The sequence below is a fragment of the Mus musculus genome, chromosome 8, assembly GCF_000001635.26.
Source record: "Mus musculus strain C57BL/6J chromosome 8, GRCm38.p6 C57BL/6J".
Classification (NCBI taxonomy): Eukaryota; Metazoa; Chordata; class Mammalia; order Rodentia; family Muridae; genus Mus; species Mus musculus.
The window spans coordinates 81,999,008-82,023,266 of record NC_000074.6 but is presented as its reverse complement, the minus strand read 5'-3'; the positions used below and the strand labels follow the sequence as shown (position 1 = coordinate 82,023,266).

The window sequence follows — 24,259 nt, the reverse complement described above, 5'->3', positions numbered from 1 at the left end:
CCCTCGAGCAAATGACATGATGCTCCTGTTTATCTCCTTCACTTTAAAATGTAACAATCCGTTGACTGCACTTCCTGCCACAGATCTTACCATGTTTCTGTTTACTGGTCACCCTTCCTAAATGAATATGCAATTGTCCTCAGTTCCTTTGCTTTGTCTCCTTCTTAGTCCTCTCCATTCTGGTTTTAATACCTACCCATTAAGCAAAACCACCCTATTCATTGTCACAAAGGACTTCACCAATGCAAAATTCAAAGTCACTACTCAATCTAATTTTGTTCTAAGTATTTAACCCTGGGTTGCAGGATGCCACAATCCTAACTCACAGGTGATTTTCAAGTAAAATGTTGCTCTTTTCTGTACTTCTTATCTAGTAACACTGATGTGTCTTAAGGAATAATCTATAGATGGATTTCTTATTCTCTGAACATTCAACACATCATTGATATTCTTGAATAAATTTCCATCTGCTTGTCAGAACTTCAGCTTCTTATATTTAATGTCATAGCTAATATCTGCATGTCAAACTTAATGCCTTCTAGATGACTTCCTGTGTTCCTTTCCAAAAAGATTTATTCCATCTAGTATTTTCTATAACTCCTACATGGACCATTTGTCCTTTTGATTGCTCTAGTTAAACATTTTTAAATTATTTTGATGTCTGTTCAAGCTGACAGAAAACTTCATGGAATAACATTCAAAGTAGGCACAGTATCTCAGTACTGTTTTATCCACTCCATGCTAAGAACTGCATCATCATATCCCACCTATATAATTGTTGGGTTTCTTACCATCTACACTAGGTTTGACTCTTTCCATTTATATCCTAATTGCAACAGAAAACTGTGTTTTTCTCTAGGCTGCATTGGGTTAATCACCTCTAAGCCTCTCAGCTACTCCCCAATTTTCTCAGAGAGATGATCCATCCTGCACTTATCTCTTGAATTTTACTTCTTCCTCTTGCCTCTCATTTCACTTTTTGTTTCAGTAGCCTTGATGTTCTCTGCATATGGCAAGCACATGTCCTCACCAGCTGTTTCTTGCCCTCAGTAATCCTTCCCTGAGATAGCCATGCTGATCCCCTTTATCTTCCTTGTCTTTGCTCAAACATTAGCTTCTAAATGAAGTCTTTGTCAACTGATTATGTCACACCCCCAACCTTGGACCCACAGCATCCCTTCAAACTGGTTTGACTTGCTCTATACTCTCCAATACCTCTGTCCCTACCAACCCATCTGTACCATATGATGCTTCCTGTCCCGTGATATTTTTTAATACCTCCTTTTAACTAAAACACAGACTCAAGGAGGATGAGGGTTCTGTTTGTTTTAGTCAATCTTTTATCATCTGTGTCTAAAATCGTGCCTGGCATAGTGAGACTCAGAATTTCAATGATTTTCAACACTACACTAACAAGTAAGCAGCATATTTTATACCTGTTAAGTATCTTCTGAATCCCACATGGCTATGCTATCTCATAATAAATTGTATAATTTTATAATAGAATAATAAATTTCTAATAGGAATGCTCATTATAAAATGACCTTGTATTCAAATGTTTTAGAAAGTCTATCATTATAGATATGATCCTATTATAGTCTTAATACATATATCAATTGATTAAAATTATAAGCTATAAGTAATTTCAGCTCTCCAACAAAATTTTTTTAATTTTTTATTATTTAAACAATTTTATTAGATATTTTTTCATTTACATTTCAAATGCTACCCAAAAGTCCCCTATACCCTCTCCCTCCCTGCTCCCCAACCCACACACTGCTGCTTCCTAGCCCTGGCATTCCCCTGTACTGGGGCATATAATATTTGGAAGACCAAGGGCCTCTCCTCCCAATGATGGACTAGTAGGCCATCTTCTGCTACATATGCATCTAGAGACACGAGCTCAGGGGGTACTGGTTAGTTCATACTGTTGTTCCTCCTTTAGGGTTGCCGACCCCTTTAGCTCCTTGGGTACTTTCTCTATCTCCTCCACTGGGGGCCCTGTGTTCCATCCAATAGATGACTGTGAGCACCCATTCTGTATTTGCCAGGCACTGGCATAGCCTCACAAGAGACAGCTTATATCAGGGTCATGTCAGCAAAATCTTGCTGGCATATGTAATAGTGTCTGGGTTTGGTGGCTGATTATGGGATGGATCCCGGGGTGGAGCAGTCTCTGGATGGTCCTTCCTTCCATCTCAGCTCCAAACTTTGTCTCTGTAACTCCTTCCATGGGTATTTTGCTCCCCATTCTGATAAGGAACAAAGTATCCACACTTTGGTCTTCTTTCTTGATTTTCTTGTGTTTTGCAGATTGTATCTTGGGTATTCTAAGTTTCTGGGTTAATATCCACTTATCAGTGAGTGCATATCATGTGAGTTCTTTTGTGATTGGGTAACCTCACTCAGGATAATATCCTCCAGATCCATCCATTTGCCTAAGAATTTCATAAATTCATTGATTTTAATAGCTGAGTAGTACTCCATTGTGTAAATGTACCACATTTTCTGTATCTATTCCTCTGTTTAGGGACATCTGGGTCCTTTCCAGCTTCTGGCTATTATAAATAAGGCTGATATGAACATAGTGGAGCACGTATTCTTATTATAAGTTGGAACATCTTCTGGATATATGCCCAGGAGAGGTATTGCTGGATCCTCTGGTAGTACGATGTCCAATTTTCGGAGGAACCACCAGACTGATTTCCAGAGTGGTTGTACAAGCTTGCAATCCCACCAGCAATGGAGGAGTGTTCCTCTTTCTCCACATCCTCCCCAGCTGCTCCACATCTGCTGTCACCTGAATTTTTGATCTTAGCCATTCTGACTGGTGTGAGATGGAATCTCAGGGCTGTTTTGATTTGCATTTCCCTGATGATTAAGAATGCTGAACATTTTTTCAGGGCCAGGGATCCATCCCATAATCAGCCTCCATACGATGACACCACTGCATACACTAGCAAGATTTTGCTGAAAGGACCCAGATATAGCTGTCTCTTATGAGACTAAGCTGAGGCCTAGCAAACACTTAAGTGGATGCTCAAAGTCAGCTATTGGATGGATCACAGGGAAATGTAAATGAGGAAAATACCTAAAAAAAAAAAAAAAGAATTACCCCATTGGGGGGGAAAATTCCTTAGATAGTACTATTGAAAGTATTAACATACATAAATATGCATCTTGCAAGCAATTATATGTTTAATAATACTTAAATAAATTTCATGTGCTTCTGCTTAGGTAGAATGACTTTAGTTAACTAAGTCAGTTGGTTAATGACGATATCTTTACTTTCTATCAATTTATAGCCTCTTTGATGGAGGCAGGTAGCACTTTCAATCCCTATACTGACTTGTCACACAACCAAGATAGTACAGAAGGATTTTGAACTGATAAAAAAAAATCAAGAAAAGCTATGCATTTGATCCATGCTGTGGTACAAATTCTTACTGATAAGGATAGTTTAGCCGTGTGCCTACCTTTCCCTAGTTTACCCCTAGTAATGCTATGAGCAAAGGCAATACATTATAGAGGCTCTTTACAAAGAGCAGAGAGGATTGCATATGCATGGGGATTTTATTTCAACTAGATATAAGTATTTAGAGCATTCTGTTTATAAGCAGATACATCCACACACTCACAAATGTATTTCAAATAAACTGGAATACCCATCATAAATAAAATGTATGTTTTTATGTCTTACATATCAGTATTCTCTCATCAATGTTTCATGGACATGAGATTTTAATGATTATAAATGAATTTGGCAAAGTAGAAACTGCTTTTTAAAATATTCATTTATTATATTAATGCTATAATTAACACACAAGTATCACTGAATATTTAATTCTTCAACTTTGTGGATAGTCTCATTTAAGTTAGACTGCTAAGAGTGGAAACATTTTACAATATTTCCTTCCTCCAAGGCATTATTTGTTTAGCTAATCACTTTTATTACTGTGGACTCATATATGCTCCTTATTTTTGCTTTATAATCCAATATCATTACTATTTATTTTGGGTTCAAATTACTGTGTGTTCAGCAACCAAGAGTTTAGCTCCTCTCCACAGCCCTAGGTTCAGATGGTCTCCAAGGAATCTTGTTGCTTCCATTGGAAGCACCATTTAGACCCAACATCTGCTTTATAGAAACATTTTCCATAAGCCTAGGTCCTGAATCTACTATGTATATGCAGTATACAAGAACACACCTGTGAATTTCTAATTTCATGCCACATTATCATTATTATTTATTATTATTATTATTATTATTATTATATTCTTGCTTGCACGGAAGTTTAACAGTATAAAATGTATTAATCAATAATATCTTCACACTATTTTCATTAATAATGAAATCAATTTGATCAATATTCTCATGTTTATCCATATCCACTAGCTATAGAAGAAAATGTTTCTATTTTTTCAATGAACTGAGTGATTTTAATTATCTAATATTTACTGTACACATGGCATGCCAAATTCTGTCTGATATCTATTCAAAATCATTGTTAGTGATTCTTAAGACCATATTTTCTCATTTATTAATTTATTTGTGCTCTGTGGAGATATACCATGGCATGCATCAGTCAGAAGACAACCTATAGAACGTTGGTTCTGTCTGTTCACTAATTGGGTCCTGAGGGTGGCAGGACTTTTACCCTTTGACCCATCTCGTTGACCATGTGAGTGATTAGTTTCATCAGGCCATACTACTTCTGCTTCTTCTTTTTTTTTATTTTTTTATAAATTCAATTCTGCAAATATTTTTAAACTACTGCTAGGATACAGTTATGGAACAGGTTTTGGTTGTTCCTGGTATGTGGTAAGTTTCACAGTGTAAGCCAGAATCCTGGTGGATTTCCGGTCATAGCCTCCCATTACCATTTCCATTCTCGCCTTAATTTGTGTGCATTGCTCGTGTCTTTTGATGGTTCTGATGGTCTCCTGAGTTCCTAGCACATTTGTCCTTTCTCAGAGCAGACACTTTGTTTCCTTTTATGGTGAATTAATACAGTAATACTACTTTACATTTGCAGTATGGGTTTTTTCTTTTTTTGAACATTTACTTCAAAGCAGAGGCTCTAAGATATATCTCTGACTTGCTTTATTCATTTTTTTCATCATGAATATAAACAGTTCTAGGAGAAGTCAAGCTTTCTCTCCTGTTTAGATTTAAATAATTAAATATATTTTCTCAATGTCTGCATTTATGTGGACTAATGTATGTGTATGCACATTTGCATATGTGTGTATATCTATGTGGGAATGTCTACTGAACCAGTAAACACAGATTGCCCCTTTATTTTCCATACACGTAAACACAATTACGGACATCTGCTCTCTGCGTAGCACCACATGCCTTCAATTTCATAATAAATTGAGGCTGCAAAGATTAAATCAGTGAATATTAAACTCTTGGATTTTGATGTGAACTTAACGATTATGTAATTAAACCTCCTGAATTACGTTAAGAGGCTTTACCTACAGTATCTCTGCCAATTCCAGTCTAGGCTGTAATGTGCAGCTGTGGTTCCAGGAAATACTGTTTTGTCTTCTAGTGCCTCACATTCCAGACAGTGGTCCAAATAAGCTTGCTTTAATTCTCCCCAATGGCCCAGATGCAATTTTTTGCAATAAACAAAACAATTTTATTTTCTTTTTTCCACATTAAGCCAAAATTATATCTGAAAACAACCATCATGTCTTGCTTGAATTGGCACATTTGGGTGCATTTTTCAAAGGAACAGCCTCAAGACTCTCAATAGTGGCTTTTCTCAAAGGCATTGCTCATTTGTCTTGGCTTTCCCTAGAATTAAGCAGTGGCACAGTGTCCTGTGGCAACTGCAGGAGCGATATAGGGAATCAGCTCTCTATTCTTAGTTACTGCTGATATTAATGATACCTAAACTCATCCCAGCTGCCTGGGCAGCCACATTTTAGGAGCAATAATATGGATAGGCATCGGCCTTACTAGGCTGACTTATTTTTCATGTGTTTTCAAGATTTAAGCAGTATTTAAGCACCATTCTATGCTACATGTTCTGAAATATTAATGGCTTTAAAAGATTAAGATGCCTATCTTGCTGCTGCTGCAGATGGATGTCCACCCATGTCTGCAGTGTGAAACACTGTTGAGAGTGCATCCTAATAATACTTGGTTTGTTTTTTGTTTCACCTATCATATCTACTGTCCCACTCTGGCTTATCTCATTCACATTTCACATACATTCCTTCTGTACTCATAGATGTCATTGATAAAAATGGGAGAAAATAGAACTGAATGCAGGTCCTCAGACACAAAGCCAAAAGGACTGTGCAAACTGAATCCCTTTGCAGATTTTTGCTCTTTAGAATGTGCATTCTGTAAGCCCTATATTCACCTGCTAAGTTGTTGCACAGCCTATGTTTCTTTTTTTTTTTCCTGGTAGAGTAGCTGCCCTCTTTTTTTTTTTAATTAGGTATTTAGCTCATTTACATTTCCAATGCTATACCAAAAGTTCCCCATACCCACCCACCCCCACTCCCCTACCCACCCACTCCCCCTTTTTGTTCCCCTGTACTGGGGCATATAAATTTTGTGTGTCCAATGGGCCTCTCTTTCCAGTGATGGCCGACTAGGCCATCTTTTGATACATATGCAGCTAGAGTCTTTTCATGTGCATTGTGATATCTTGCATAGCTGGATAGTCTGCCCTAATATACCAAACTGTAAGAGTGTCCACACAGTGAAGTTCCTGTAGGAAACTGTTCATTCATGCGACCGTGCGAAGCTGGGTTGACACCCAGCTAGCATGGTTCATGATGTCAATCCCAGGTGTTGAGAGACTGATGAGAATCACATTGACAGCTCACATGCCTGCTCACATGTATGTACAGTATACTTGCAAGCCACTTTTCTCTGCTCCTTCCTCATGATGAATCTGTGGGGGCAGATGTCGTACTGATCCCTGATTTATAGATGAGATTAAACCATTCATCTAAAATCAGAGAGTTTGAATTCCAGTCTGGACAGACTGATGCCTATAAGGGTGATTAAGTCAGAAAAGATCTGAGGTTCTTAGAATAGCTCTTGAAAACGGGAATGCATAAGTTTTGATCGTAGCTGTGCCTGTGGATTGCCCTGCCTGTGTCTTTTCCCTTGATGCTTTAAGATGTGTCTTAGTCACAGATTGGCATTATCTGTTTGCTAAGGCTTCCCTTATTTTAAAGTCCTCGTGATTATTTTTCCACATGTGTCTGGTTGCAGAGCTTTGACTTGCTCCCCTTTCTCACTCTTTCATGCTCATATATTATGAACCCTGAAGAACTTACCCTGTGCTTGTCTCTGTCAGCCTTTGAGAGATGTTGTGGTTCCACCTCCCAGAGGCCAAAACCTTCACATCCTTTGGTGTGCCTTCCCTGAGCTAGCTTCAAGGAGTCAGTGCAGTTGATTCTTCCCTATGAAGAAATGGTGCTCTGAGCTTACTGGGCTGTGTTCCTCTAGTGAAAATCCTGATGATGTCATTGGATTTGATTCATCAGTGAAGTTCAATGGGGTAGTGGAACCTGCGACAGGAGTTGAGGATCTAAATTCATGAGTTCTATCGTGCCCTCTCCTGTGGATGCCTTTGGCAGGGTCTCTTCAGCCTGGCCACCATTACACAGCCAGAAAGAGTTCACATGTCCACTTGCCTAAGGGAGATTATATTTACTATTGAGTCATATTCAGGCTGGAGTCTTTGAGGTTTGGCACACACACACACCCATGCCCAAGAAAGTGAGACATGAACAAGTAAGTCAAAACTCCTGACTGCTGTGACAGGTCAGCAAGAGCACCACTGAGAAAGAAAACAGAAAACTTGGTTATAGCTTTTGAATAAAGCCCCAGGATGTATTTTTCACTCTTTTTTGGTTTGCCAATTACGTAGCTCTACTTTCTGTAGGGCTTGCAAGTACAAAGGCATCATGCAGGATAATAAGAACAAATCCAGGGTTGGAATGGAAACGAGGAGAGAGAATCTCTGCAGAAGTGGCCGCCGTTCTGCCTTCTGCCTGTCATTTCTACAGCGTGACATGGACAGGACAAAGTTATCACTGCCTAAAATGTCTCAAGTAAAAATTAGAAATTTTATATAATACACTTCATTTAAAGGAGTCAAGTGTTAAACCATGTGATAGCCAGGAACGTTCATTCTCAGCTTGAGTAAGACTGGATCATTGGCAATTCTTTTTTTTTTTTTTAATATTTTTTATTAGGTATTTTCCTCATTTACATTTCCAATGCTATCCCAAAAGTCCCCCATACCCTCCCCCCAATCCCCTACCCACCCCCTCCCACTTTTTGGCCCTGGTGTTCCCCTGTACTGGGGCGTATAAAGTTTGCATGACCAGTGGGCCTCTCTTTCCAGTGATGGCCGAATAGGCCATCTTTTGATACATATGCAGCTAGAGTCAAGAGCTCCGGGTACTGATTAGTTCATATTGTTGTTCCACCGATAGGGTTGCAGATCTCTTTAGCTCCTTGGGTACTTTCTCTAGCTCCTCCATTGGGGGAACCTGAGATCCATCCAATAGCTGACCGTGAGCATCTACTTATGTGTTTGCTAGGCCCCGGCATAGTCTCACAAGAGATAGCTATAATTCTTTTGAAATCTCCAAGTCCCTGACTGACTACACATGCTGTTTTAAATGCCATCCCCCTACTAGACTTGGCTCTGTGAGAAATATGCCAAATGTTGTAACTTATTACTGAATCCATAGCATACACTATAATTATTGACAAATAGAGAGCACTTGATATTATAGACTAGGGATGTGATTGTTGTCTTGGCATCTACCACCCACTGTAAATGCTTACTCAGCTTATGTCTTCAATGAGTGCACACATTTACACCTATGTAGAGGCACTGATCTCCTGAGAGTGTGTGTTTCACAATAGCTAATTATTTTAGTGACTTTATCATATATAACAAATATGATTTGCTTTTTAAACTACAAAAATCAAGAACAAAACTTGGTTTCTTAAAGGAGATTAAATGGTATTATTGAGGTATTTGGATTTTTACATATTGAATGGGCAAAATCTCATTGTGACATAAACATCATTGGATTGGACTTTAAAAATTTCCACTCTGGAAATCAGTCTGGCGGTTCCTCAGAAAATTGGACATGGTACTACCAGAGGATCCCGCAATACCTCTCCTGGGCATATATCCAGAAGATGTTCCAACTAGTAAGAAAGAAACATGCTCCACTATGTTCATAGCAGCCTTATTTATAATAGCCAGAAGCTGGAAAGAACCCAGATGCCCCTCAACAGAGGAATGGATACAAAAAATGTGGTACATTTACACAATGGAGTACTACTCAGCTATTAAAAAGAATGAATTAATGAAATTGCTAGGCAAATGGATGGACCTGGAGGGCATCATCCTGAGTGAGGCAACCCAATCACAAAAGAACTCAAATGATATGTACTCACTGATAAGTGGATATTAGCCCAGAAACTTAGAATACCCAAGATATAAGGAATTTTATAACAAGCAAAATAATGTAAAACAAAAGTATTTGTCTAATCAGGTGAAAATAAGGAAGACAAAAAACCAGTTAGCTCACATTATACTTGATTACAACCATCCCAGAGGGTGATCAGATTGTGAATCTACAGGAATTTTTACAAATTCATTTATGATTTTATGCATACAGTTATTTTGTCTTTACATATATGTGCACATCTGTTGCCATTGGAGACCAGAAGAGAGTATCATCCTCTGGAAATGGAGTCCTAGACAGTTGTGAGCTGCCGTGTCAGTTCTGAGAGCTGAAGTCCAGTCCCCTCGAAAAGCAGTCAGTGCTCTTAGCCACTGAGCCATCTCTCCAGCTTCATTTTATTTTAAAAGTGTAATATTAATTCAGAAACTTTGCTCTGGTTAAATACCAGATATGAAAAACTTGTGTCATTTCCAATATTTCAAGGACTTTATTTGCATCTCTGGGCTGTTTGAAGGGTTTTAACATACACCAAAGTCAGATGGACACTATTTCTACTGTAAATCATGGTGCAATGAAAATCCCTCAGCCTGATTCACTCTGTATCTTTGATCTTTCAGTTCTGCAAAACAACTCTGTTTTCTGGAACACGACTGACTCTGGCTCACACTTGTTAGCAAATGCAGGTTTAACTGAGGAAAGCTAACACATAACTACGACAAGTTTCTACTTTAATTCATGCGAAGTTTAAGACTTACTAGGTTCACTAATTTAAAAGTAAGTACAGTATTACCAAATAAGAAAACATCTCCGTATAGAGATATAGACCTAGTGTGAACATAAAGAACATTGTCTATTCACTTTGGGATGTACAACAGAGGAACATGGGCCATCTACACAAGGAAACTCCAAAATGATATTACTTCCAAATAGAATTTATGAAGGATTCTATCATTTAAACATGTGAGGAGACATATAACTGTAAAATTATTTTTCTTATTTTTTAGAATATATTATAATTACACCATTATTCCCTCTTCTTTCCTCTTACAAAAGCCTCCCAAAGAACCCTCTTTACCAGTACCCTGGAGCTCTTGACTCTAGTTACATATATATCAAAAGATGGCCTAGTCGGCCATCACTGGAAAGAGAGGCCCATTGGACACACAACTTTATATGCCCTAGTACAGGGGAACGCCAGGGCCAAAAAAAAAAAAAAAAAAAAGGGAATGGGTGGGTAGGGAAGTGGGGGGGAGGGTATGGGGGACTTTCGGGATAGCATTGGAAATGTAATTGAGGAAAATACATAATAAATAAATAAAAAAAGAAAAAAAAGAACCCTCTTTCAAACTGATGTCCTCTTTTTTTTCCCCATTAAATCTTGTGTGTGTGTGTGTGTGTGTGTGTGTGTGTGTGTGTAGAGAGAGAGGGCACACAAGTGGTTGCGTGGACACAATGAACACTTGCATGTGTGTGTATAAAGCTCATATTTTATATATTATGTAGCCACTGATAAATGCATATGTGGAACACATGATGAAGCAGTGGAGCTTCAAGCAAACAAATTGGGAAAACAATAATTTAAAAATCTATCCATCCACTAGACTTTGGCACACTGTACATATGTAGCAGATATATAACTTTATCTTCATTAGGGTCTCCCAACAACTGGATTGGAGGTTGTCCCTGACTCTGTTGCCTGCCTCAAGCTGAACTACCTTTTCTGCCTCAGTGGGAGAGGAAGTTCCTAGACCTGCAGTGACTTGGCTTGTCAAGGAGGGTCTGTAGCCAGCAGAGCCTCCCCCTTCTCAGAGAAGTGAAGAAAGAAGGGCTGTGTGAGAGAGAGACTGAGAGGAGAAAGGGCTACCATCAGGATGTAAATTAAATTAATTAATTAATGGAAAATATCCATCGATAATTAGTTATGACTTGTTTTTCTAAACAAACAAACAAACACCAGAAAACAGACTAACAAAATACCTAAAGAATAGATTTTAGACATCAAAATGAGAAAAATGCCTTTTAATTCCCTCAAGCACAAGATACTCAGCAAAATTTTAGGCCAGTTATGATAGGATTTCTCATGTCAATGAATATATGCAATATTGTTTTGTCCTTATTAGCATTAATAAAATTAACAAAACTATTTACAAAGTCATAAATATTATTAAAATGTTTATCATACTTGCTAGTCAAGGAACCGATATAGTAGATATTTGAATGCAGTTACCTATCATCTATGATCTCGCTATCCAACCATGTAGTATCTATTTAGCTGCCAATTTATAACCTTTTCTCCTAGACCCTCTCTGTATAATCCTCTATTCATACACTTATAGAATCACATGAATATGCATATGTCTACGTGTGTCTTTGTGTACCCACATGCCTGAAAATACAGCATTAGGCTATGATAACAGAATAATACTCAGAATCAAGCCTTCTCATGTGTTTTAGAATAACAAAATGCCTTCAGAACAATGTAAAAGTTCTGCATCATGCTGCTTTTTGTTCAGGAACCGTGGGAAATATCATGTTCTGAAATATTTAAAAGTCACTGAGAATTAAAATCACATGCTTTATTGTATCTCAACTACCATTTTGACAACTTGTAAAAGAAGATGAGACTGACTCCAATCTAAAGCAGTGAATCTCAACCTTCCAGATGCTGCTGAACTTAGCACAGTTCTCATGCAGTAGTTACCTCCAACCATAAAGTTATTTTTAATGCTACAGTGTAACTGTAATGTTGCTACTGTTATGAATTAATTGTAATGTAAATATCATTGTTTTCTGATGCTCCTTTGGGGTTCACAACACACGGCTTAAGAACCATTGCTCCAAAGGCTACAGTGGCTATCTTCCAAGAAGGTTAATATAGCAAAAGAAAAAAAGTGAACATGACAAGTAGCCCTGAAATCACAACTGACACAATTTGACAAATAGCCTTCCATCGTCTGTGCCAGAACAGCATCAAGTCCTGTCACAGCTCTTTCACCAAAGGTGCTATTGACTCCTCTCATTCTATCTCATTGATCATGATTTTTCTCATTTTCTTTACTCAGCCAATGATTGGTGAAAAATGAGTTCTTACCACGTGGGTGAGATGTGATGGAATCTTCCAGGGTATGGTCTGCCTCTCCATCCTTGCTACTGCTGCCTCCAGCACCTTCTTCGTTGTGACTGTCTCTCTCGATCAGTTTGTCTACTTTAGCGATAATGCAGTTCAGGCTCTTCCCCACGTTGGCCCACACCCTATCCTGAAGACAGTATGAGAGTCACTAAGATTTTTATGACTAAATTGTCATTAACCATCTTAAGGAGCAAACAAAGCTACAAACATCTGAGTATTGAATGAGTTGCTACAATATCTTCACTAGTTGGGTTAGATATTAGATCTCAAATCTCCCCTAAATCCATTTTTCTCCTGCTAAAATCCAAGTTAAGTTTCATTAATTCTTTAGCTAATATAATATGTTTTAAATAATAAAGTGCTAGATGATTTAAACCAGTAATTGAGCATAAATTATGACAGATTGCTAGAGATAGGTTTTCTTTATCCATATAATAAAAAAGCAAAGATACAATAACATCTTAAAGAATGACTATTATTTATATCACAAAGTCTTCATTCTTGTGTCAACATTTGTACAACAGATAAACCTTGCACACTTGGGGATATACCATCACCAATACTCTCATTCTTGCAAAACTGCCACCAACATCTAATTCCAGAATGTGTTTCATCTGCCTAAATAAAAGTCTTTCCCCCTTGTTGACAAACCACCCTTCTCCCACTCTCAACACAGTTCTGATAACCAGATCCTTAGATATTCTGATCACTGTGCACCGTTTGGTGTGATGCAGCTATATAACTTATGTCGTCTCAGAAATGCATTTCCCGTAAAACATCTCATGTCACTAAGGGGCCTCTCTGCTTCTTGTGTCCCCAGTTCTGACAAGCTCGTACATTTTAGATTCATTGATTCATAAAAGCTGTATTAATTTTTAAGTAAATATTCTAAGCATAGTTACTTTGATAAAGGAGACCAGTTTCCCTTATTATTCTTCCTACATAAGTCAGACACACAGCTCAGGCACTGATGAGAGCAATGACTTCTGATACGAATCAGGGGGGTTTGAGGCATTTTCCATGAAGAGAAGACTCTTTTAAGGGCTACCTCCTCATGACCTAGCTATTTCAGATACCCTGAATGGCTGTTTAGTATAGAGTGAATACTATTGCTGGTTTAAATAGTTCCTAAAAGTGTGCATTTTTCCTCTAAGTTAATTTTGTAGAAAACTGATTTGGAAGAGGACAAATCTGAAAGGAAAAACCTGTACCTGATTTTGGGTTATTGGATTGTTCTCTTGTAAAAGTTAAGTTGAAGAGTCTATCCTCCTGGGTATGTACACATTTGTTCAGTATAGATGAGAAGGTAACAGAATTTCCCATTAAAAAGGCACAAAGTAAGGAAAGGTAATTTTGAGGATTTATGAAACACATAAATGTGAGACTGTGGGCAAAGCACCTCATTTCTGAGGACTCACTTGTAACCTAAATTTGGGATGATAATTCTTGTTCCACCTCCTTTACTGTGGGGTAGTCAGAGCCAACTGATGCACTGTGCCTTGTGTGAAAGCATTCGGGGGAAGTTATTAAAATTTAGCAGGACCACTGGCAGCCTTGATCGCATTCCTTAGTGATTCAATCTTGGTTCATGTCGCACTATAATCTTTCCTGGGAAGTGTGCTATTAATCACAAGTAATCATAACAATCTTTTCACAAGAGGCAGATCTTTTCCTCTCTCAGAGAAATTAAAACACTAATCAAGTCTGTGAACTGTATCGCCCTCTGTATGCTTCCTGGGGAAATGGGTTGCAGGAGCCCTGCACTGGGAGTGGGCTCCAGTATACAAGAAACACTGGGCAAAAAAAAGTAAACAGCTAGAAAGCCAGGCTTTGTTCAGTTTTGGATTCAGTAGGGAACCTACCTACCACTCACAATGACTAACTCAATGACCTCTATTCTAAATATACCTTAACTGTTACCATCATCTTTTCTGTAAAATAATGAGATTAAAGAATGAAGCAAAACTCTAGTGGAACCTGGGAATAACCTCTATTACTGAGATGCAAACAATGAACAGATTCTTCTCAAATCTTCAGATTAGTTTCACATGGAAGACAAACTTTCAATTCCCTTCCCGCTGCCCACATTGAAAATATGTTTTGTCCCTAAAGGATTCATGTTGCCTTTCTAATATAAAACCAGAGAATACCTGGTTCTTCTTAATGCTATCTCTGAAAAACCTGAACACAAAAGTATTTAGAACATGATTTGATATCCACATCTCTAAATGGTTCTTCATTTGCATATCCTAAGATTACATGATTCCACTGATAGAGAACATGACATGAGTTGCAAGCAGAGGCACTGTTATTGGCCTGAGGGGCTTGTCCACTGACCAGGGCCCTTAGGGATGCAGTAAATGTGATGAATAGAAGTCACATACGTAGTTATTCATGTTTAGAGGGCATTTTCTGAGAGTGAAATGAACGATCTCTTATGCAGTCCTTATATGTAATGAGTGGATAATCAAACTTTATTAGAATATACTCAGCAGCAGAGCCTGAGCAGACACATCCCATTCTTCATCTGTGGAAAAGAGAAGCCATCTCCCTGAAATTGGGGAAACCAACTCTGCTCATTACTGCCTCCTCTTTATGATATCTGCAGATTAAACTTATTGATTTGTGCCTGCCTCTAATGACAGACTGTAAATTCTTTAAGAGTTCTGCCTTCACACTATAGGACAGAGACTATCCCTCAACTGATTGTTTTGGAAGTAAGAAAGGGGATGAAAAGGCAGAGGGAAACAAGATGGGGTGGCTACTGTCTATATTCATCTAGCATCTGTACACTACTTAACATCAACATTAAAAGCCAGCAGACACTGACTCCATTTTCTGAAAGCTAGAACCTTAAATAAGAGAGGAATAGTAACAGTCACCATTAATGTGGTAAAAATGAACTAGAACCTCATCTTTCTTGACTCCAAATATTTGATTCCTCCAATGAGTTCCCAGATATTGACGGCACACTGTAATGCATAGAACAGAGTCAGGGGAAGAGGGAACCATGCAGGTTCAGAGAGACAAATATCATTCACGGTGCTAATGGTAGCCCTCAAGTATCTGAGATTGAATATGAGACCACAACATGTCATACTAAAACACAGTTGATAAAAAGAGCAGACTACTCACACATAGTCCTTTCACAAATGTCCATCAGGCAACTTTAACAAACTCAAATGTCTTGGCTAATCGAGGAAGAGGACAGACCCCAGATCCATTTCATAAATGGGATGTACAGAAGAGCAAGGAGAACAGGGACAAAGGTGATAATTCAATTATGAAACAACTTTAGGCAGTCATTTTGAAAGCAGGATGCTGAAGACTTTTTAGCAAGATTCTTAAAAAGAATCCTTGGGCGTCTGAGTTCTCTCTGAAAGGAGCCTGATCATTTACATCTGAAAACACACATAGAAGGCACTGCCCAACAAACATATCTTCTTATTCTGAGGGTTATTGTCATGCCAGTCTGTGAGCGAGGCTCATTCAAGTTATATTGCTGATGTTAAGGGGCCACTCCTTTCTATTCTCCACTGCTATCACATTTCATTCCAGTCTGTTTTCAGGTTGAAGAAAGGCTGGCTAGTGATTCTTGAGAAGATGCAGAAAGACAGAGATTTGTGAGAAGACACACGAAGGATAGCGATGTGTCACTAACTCAAAGGGCTTATATCTCTGTACTCTCTTCAGGCCAGAGGTGCTGGATGAAACTCAAATTCTGTGGAGCTCTCCTGTACCCAGCGGTGTTTTAAGAGAAGGACTCCACATCAGAGAGAAAGATTGGAAGGCCATTCCCCAGAACTAGTAGCAATTACCCGACTGTGAAGAAGCAATGGAAAGGTGGTGGGTTACAGTGTAACCCTTATTAAATAGAGCCTGAGCTCTATTTGAGGTCATTAACCTGGATGGAGACTCCATGACTACCCTTCTCCTGAGAGGCTAAGTGGCTGTAAACTTTTCAAGTCACTGAGGGTACAAAGCAAGTGAAAAGCTATGGCAACATTAATTTCACTCTAAGTTAGGTGCTGATGTAGGCCCTTATTTATTTGCGGGTTAGGATATAAGCTCACATAAAGGTCAAAACCAGTGACATAATTGAAAAAGCTTGATAGATGTCGTAGCATGTAACAGGGAGAACATTATAGCTGTCAGAGTGAACCATGAGGGTAGAAAGCAGAGTGATTACTCAGCATGCTACATGTTTATGAACCCTGTAGCATCAAGAAAGTTCCTAGATCAATACAGAACTTTGGAAAGACAACTCAGTAATGCTTAGCTGATCAACTTTAATGAGGTCAATGTTTGAACAGCAAGAATGTAATAACACAACCAGAACTGATGTGGATGTCTAAAATTTTGTGTGTGTGTGTGCGTGTGTGTGTGCGTGTGTGTGTGCGTGTGTGTGTGTGCGTGCGTGTGCGTGTGCGTGTGTCCACAGATACTTTCTCATTGGCTATATAAGATCTTTGATAACAAATACTCAGTGAACTAACAAGGTCAATCTTATCCTCAACTTATCCTTGCATTTTATTCTAGACCAACCATGTTCCTTAACACTAAAAATCTTTGGTCCTTCTATAGCTTGATAGATCTTCTCTATGGATGTTAATGTAAACTGTTAAAATGAGTTGCACATAATATGTTCTATAGGACAACCAGCACATACATGACCCAAGGTATATAGGGCTCAAACATTTATCAGTGTATGTAAGACCACTGAAAAAAATACCAAGACTTGTGGCATCCATTGGAATGCCATCTACCAGTTTGGCTTCTTGACCTTGCTTTGCTTCAGCTCAGGTGCTAGTGCAAAATCCTTTGATTGTCACATCCCAACAAACAAACTGGGTCTGTCATTTATTCATTGTCTTTTCTCCAGATTCAATTCTGTTCACCCCAATAATCTTAGATAGTCAGCCACCTTTTTTTTTTTTTTGGCGAGGAATGGATTCTCTATTCATACTTGTTGTTTGGTTCCTTGCCCAGACCTATTATCTGTTTCCCAGTCAGGTAGCAATTAAGCTTAGCCACAAGTGCTTCAGCCACTTTCATTCATCAGCATGATTATTTACTCATTCTTGATTAAATGAAAGCTAAGCACCAGAGCTGGTGCCCAAGCCGGGAGCCCCTAAAACAACCAGGAAGACAAAGATGATTTTCATTTCTCTTTAATCTTAACAAAAATACTCTAGCTAAGGCTATCAGCCCTGCGATCCTCAAAACATACTGTTAAAGTATATCAACACATATTCACCAGACACTTGCTATGTACTTGGTCAGTATTAAACATCAAAGATATGGAGGAACCAATATTTCTATTGTTAAGCATGCTGAGTTTTATCTCCACTCACATACTAATCATTTCAGCTCTCCCTCCCAAGATAAGGGTTTCTCTGTGGAGCTCTGGCTACCAAGGAACTTGCTCTGTAGAGCAGGCTGACCTCAAATTAAGAGATCTGTGTACCTCTGCCTCCTGGGTGCCAGAATTAAAAGCATGTTCTGCCACCGTATGACTCAATGATTTTAACTTTTAATGGAAAGTTGCATGTTTCCTACACTCACACAACTGTTACCACATGTTTTTATAGGTGACTACATTTAAATTGAGATTATTCTAGCATAACCAGTCAACTCTCTGTGTATACCTTGTATTTCCTTTACTTAGTTCAGGAGCATCAATGATATCTCCTTGGAAGAGAATCTCATTTTCTCTTATAGAATGTATTGATGTCTGAAGGCACCTGGTGTAATGGTATTAATACATTTCTAAGGTGGACATGCAAATCAATACGGTCATCAAAATATGTGATACTAGACTAGGAAATGGAAGATTTGGGATGGTATTCCCAAAGATATGGCTGCATTCAATATAGAATACAAATTTTTAAAAATCATCACTACTACATAAAACAGAATAAAATAGTTCTTGTAAAACTCAGACTGAGTTGGAGTATGACAAGTGCCTGATTTGGCCAATCCATCCAAATGGCTCTTCCCACATTAACATATAAAACTACCTTTAAAAGGTATGTATCAAGCTGCAGGTTAAGTGCCATAAAGCAGGGACTGGAGTTGAAAGCATTAACCATAGGTGGGGGAAATGTAGATACGAGCAAGGGTTCATGAATATGCATGCACATAAAGCCCTCATTTGGGGTTTCTTTTCTTTAATAGAACATTTGTGCATCTTAATGGGCAGCCATGAACTTTGCGTAATCGCCTTTTGTAGATCTGAATAGTGGGTGAGTATTCCAAGCACATATCTCCTGGGCGAAATGGACTGGAGTAGTTCAGGAATGCTTCCCATCCATCAAATAAACAGAAGATAGACTGTGCTCAGTTGCCATGTAGGGACCAACTGGCTAAATCCCCATCTTCTCTTCTGTGCTCTTTCTGATGCTGGTAGTGACTGCTTGGAGGACCCCATTTTAATCACAAAACCAGACTCTTGTATAGTGTGGCTGAGAGATGGAAAGCAAAAAAGGTGGGACAAGGGAAAGAACTTCTTTGGGTGAATTATTTATTTTAAATGACTGAATTTTTAAAAAGAGACAGGACTTTATAATCTGAGAAACACCAAGCAAAATTAAAGCTGCTGCCACCAAATTTCTAGGACATTGAAGTTCTCCTAGATCTTGGTTGAGCAGCCTCTGATCAGCACTATTCGAGTTTTCCTTCTCTCTACTGAGAGATGAATAGCCATTGCAGTGCTAAAGAGTGGGGCACATGGTTGGAGAGAGGAATAATTGGAAGATTGCTAGAATAGTTATTTTGGTGTTTGAATACCAATAAATATGAAACAAGGCTGCCCATGCTTCAGTGGCTGTCCCTTGCCGTACACCCAGAGGCAGCACTAAGCAGTCTCAGCAGTTTAGGAAGAGACAGCAGGTGAAGGAGGGATGAGGCAGTGAGAGGGCAAATAGTGAAGAAACTGAATGTAAAGTGGGGCTGGGTGGATTTAATCAAAAAACATTAACATGACAGTATAAAATTATAAATAAAAACTCTAATTTGCACAAAATTTTATCCTAACAAAGAATAGTATACTTCACAAATACTAATAGAAGCTGTGAAATCTTGAAGCAGATGAAGCAAGGAGATACCTAGGGGCTTCTCACTACTTGGAGAACAAAGTTGTAAAAGAATTAATGAGTTCTAATATTAAAAATGTACTAGACATAGTAGATAATTATAAAAAATTAAAATCTTAAGTTTTTCAAAATAAGAACATAAATATAAGTGACAATTTGGAGGTTAATTTTAAGGAAATTAATTCATTGTATAATGGTGTACTGATCACCATTGGTTCACAAGCTGTTTTGCTAACCAATAAAACAGTAGTGAACAAGAAAGGGAATGAGCTTCCTTTAGAAGTTTATTAGGTGCACAAAGAATCTAAAAAAAAAGGAACTAGAAACAACTTACTATAATTTAGAATTTCATAGGCTGTGTAGGTGGGATGCCAGAGTAACTAGTAAACAATACCACTTATATTTGAAAATATATGCAAGTAAATACACACATTTATGTACAAAGCTATCTGTCAAAAATGTTAGAAGTGAATGGTCATATTTTAGTGTGTAGATTTCTATGCTACAGGGCGCTGCTAATAAAGAAGCTTGACCATATATTAGTTATTGTCAGGCTGACTATAAGGATTAGTTACCTCTAAGGAATAAAGAGGATTTAATACTTTCTTATGTCCATGGCTTCACCTAGCATAACTCTAGCTAGGTGTTCTCTAGCTAGAGAACAGATGGAAAATGTTTTGGTTAACTTGTGTAGGCGCCACTGTGTTTGCATTGACTCTGAACTTCTTATCACTACAGGTGAGGTGAAAGATGGACAGAGAAACCTGCAAGAGGCTTTGAGAATGCAGACTGCTGCTGCCTGTTTCTGGATTTACCTAGCTGAATGTGTCTTGTCCTGAACATTGTTCTATGAGCATCTATGTTCACTTCCACTACTTAGGTTCATATAAATATATCTATCAGCACTCCCACAAATGGAAATATTTGTGTTTGCCCCAGACATCGCTAGACAAAAGTCCCAGTAGCATTTGTAAGAACTTTTTCAGAAAGGCATTTATAGAAATCTGATTCTAAAGCAGAATATTTGGCATCATTGAATGATAGAGAAGCCTTAATTAATTTCCAGATTATATTTGGACCTGATTAATGGAACTTTTGACATGAATATTGCTAGGAATTTGACTATAAACTAAATATGACACTCATTTTCTTGTGTGAACATAAATATATGTATCATGAAACAAAAGAAAATGTATGCTAGTTTAGGAAAGATTAAACTGTGTTTATGAAATCAGGTTTATGACTCATTTTAAACCTTGTACTTACTTGCTATATTTGAACAGCATTGATACACACAGATGTAGTGACTTACAACGTGTCAATGAACATGCATTCCCTAATGTTTAAGTCAAGTAAATACATGTTCTCTCTAACCTTGCTATTTTTCCATGGTAAAAACTTTCAAATGTGCAGCTTTTGGAAATGTGCAGTGTACATTCATGTTCCCTACAGCAGTTCTTCTTCTGAGGGGCATCCCAAAACTTCTCATTCCCAGAATAAACATTAATTCATGGGTTCAACATGAAGCAGAAATCAGTTCAGTAATTTGAATGCTGAAATGTAATTCAATGTAATTCAATGTGAAATGATAGTTTAGGATATTTCCAATAATAGGAACAGTTTTACTAGTTGTGTGGCTCACTATAATGGATCAGGATTTAAAGTATGATAAAGATCAAGTAAACTATTTATTTGACTAGCAATAGCCAGATTTAGCTCCAAACCCACCAATGTAGTAAATGCTGGAATTAAACCACAATATTGTAGAGAATGGTGTAATTACTGAAGCCACAAAATCTGGGACAGCCTAATCGTTTGGTTAGATGGTGTGCTTTCATATTCTGGACAAACTAATCTTGGGCTCCCAGCTGCTGGAAGCATCTGTTCTAGCGGGGTACAGAGATAAATGCGATATGTCATCTTCACTGACTGGGAGATGAAAGATGCTGCACTAGTCAATTTCCTGGCACATATTTCCATGAAATATTCCCTTAGTATTCCATTGGGGTTTCATTGTTTACTAACTTTTTAGGAAAACAAACCTGTGGAGCATTCAATCATTTAATAACTAAAATTAAACAAATAACAAAGCATTTTCCAGTATGGCTCATTTCAGTATCAACCTCTGTCATATCTGCTTGACAATTAAGAACCTCATTCCTGTCATTATCTTCTCTCATGGAAGCTAGTTGAAACCAGAACAGACAGTCAGACAGACAGACAGACAGACAGACACACACACACACACACACACACACACACACGTAGGGTTAACAGAAATTCTTTTTCATGATTACAAGAAAAGGGTTGTTAGATGCATTAAAGTGGAGTCAAGAATAATTTACCAAGATGTATTCACTTCTCTGATATTTATTAGAAGCTGTAGTCTTCAGGCTATGTTATTGTTACAGTAAACTTCTGGAAACCAAGTGAAGCCAGCAGTTTTTAAAAAATGGACCTGTACAACCTTACATTCAAATTGAAGCCTACTTAAATCATCAGAGAACATTTTCATATGTCACTGAAACCTGATTTTATTCATTTAAAATAGAGTTGCTTTCAGGTGTTGACTACATTAGTAATAGGTACTGGTAGTTTTATAACAGCCAAGTAAGGAAAGTACTAACACTAACTTATGTTTCAAATATGTACCAGCACCTCTAAAGACGTTTCTATTATCTACATTTTCTCCAGGTTTTCTATGTCAGTCAGAGGGAAAGAACATTATGAATATAATATGACATAGCTACTATGACTACTGAGTATTTTTCTTTTTATGGAGATTAAGCAGACGAACCTTATTGGTCAAAACTTATTGCTGGAGAAAATCAGTAAGAATGCTATATAATCATCCCAGCAATGATCAGCAAAGATAAAATATTTGGAAGAGGGAGTTATAGTTACCTCTACTGAGTGTGAGTTTCCTTCTAATTGTGTTAAGCTTAGAACTCTTTCTGTGATTCCAAGACATAATGATTTTCGGAGGAGATTCCAAACATGTGCAAGGAGACCTGGGAGGCATGACGACCTATTAAGCTCAAGATGAATGCAAAGAGGATGGCCTGTGGTGAGCAGATTCATGCAGACCACAGCTCACCTTGGCAGGTCCTTCATAAGCTTGGAGCTCCTCACTGTTATTCCAATGTCGCTAGTATTGCACCAAATCAGTTCTTAAGCTTTCTCCTTTCTCTTCTTCTATCTTCCTTGGCCTTCTCTAAATGCACAGCTCTCCTTTATGTGAAAAGAACTCAAGCATCCATCTAGTCCAGACTACCTCACCAAAGCTCTGCAAGTCCTTTGTATGTCTCAGCTGTATAAAACGTTTCTCCTAAGACTCCTCTGATGAGAAGTGAGTTCCTTACTCTATGAGGGCCTAAAGCTGCCCATCATCACCTCTAACTACCAAATGCTCTTTCCATTACAGTTATGGTAAAATTTCATCAATTAAAAAAAAAACAGGAAAATCAATAATAACAGCAACTATCTGTGCATTGTATCTTAGTCACTACCTCTCCCCACAATGGTCATACACTCGGTTATCTTTCTTGAATGGTTAACCTCTGTTCTCATGCCCATCTCCATAATGGTGTCTGATGCCTCATTTTTGCACCTTTCTGTGTGGAACTCTCAGGCTTCCACCAGTCTTTCTGGTTTTCTGATTACACTGTAGGCTGTGTAGAGGCCTTAGGGTGCTCTGAGAGCTTCCCATGTGCAAGTGTAGTGTCTCAGGAAGAATGTTCATTGTGAATGAAGGGAAGGGCTCTTTATAAACCTCCCCACCCAATGACTTGGATCTCTCTTCTTTGTGTATCATAGGACAATCTGACTTCAAACTGGGTTGGATGAAATCCTATTGTCAGAGAAAGTATTCCAATGTTTGTTTCAACATTTTTATTTGTTAACTCTGAGTTATCATTGAGGATCTACTTGGTTAATCTTCCCATATGTTAATATATGTTAATAACATAATTATACATATATGTATAATATATTAGCATATTGTATATTATACATATATGTATATTACTTCTACAGATCTCTAGGTTGTCATAATAAGACTATAAGTCATGTATTTTCACCAAGAACCACATATCAATAACACAGACACTACATCTGACTAGGCCTGTCCAGGCATCACCACAAAATGATAAACCACCTCTTGTACATACATCCTAAGAGCTAAGCAGAACAGGTACAGATTTCATTTTACAGCTGAGAAAATTGGACTTGAGTGGGGTTAAGAGGCATACACCTCTTGGAGCTCTGAATAAATTGAAGAAGGTGAGGTTAAATTGAAGAAGTATCTGACTTGGTCTTTTGAAACGCTGCCACGTGGGAAAAGCAATCTTCACCAGCAACCACAGCACTTATTCAGTGTTTACCTCGAGCAGGCTGAAGGTATGCTTCCTGGGGTAGAAACTGTACTGAAAAAAAGAGCAAGCTGAAGGTATGCTTCCTGGGGTAGAAAGTGTACTGAAAGATAGATAAGTTGCGATTTCAGAGTCCCTCAAACACCATTTTAGAGATTTGGCCTTTCAAATACCCTACTCTAAACACTCTAAAA

The 24,259-nt window shown here is 38.1% G+C and overlaps 1 protein-coding gene across 18 annotated transcripts in view; it reads right to left on the bottom strand.

Moving 5' to 3' along the window:
• The window catches only part of Inpp4b (inositol polyphosphate-4-phosphatase, type II), a 792,047-nt gene that overhangs the window by 111,046 nt on the left and 656,742 nt on the right, over positions 1–24,259 (bottom strand). For all 18 annotated transcript variants that reach the window (XM_017312729.2, XM_006530858.3, XM_006530854.3 and 15 more), the window contains one exon: positions 12,563–12,728. In XM_017312729.2, coding sequence (XP_017168218.1) covers positions 12,563–12,728 — 166 coding nt within the window. The remainder of the gene's footprint in view (positions 1–12,562; positions 12,729–24,259) is intronic.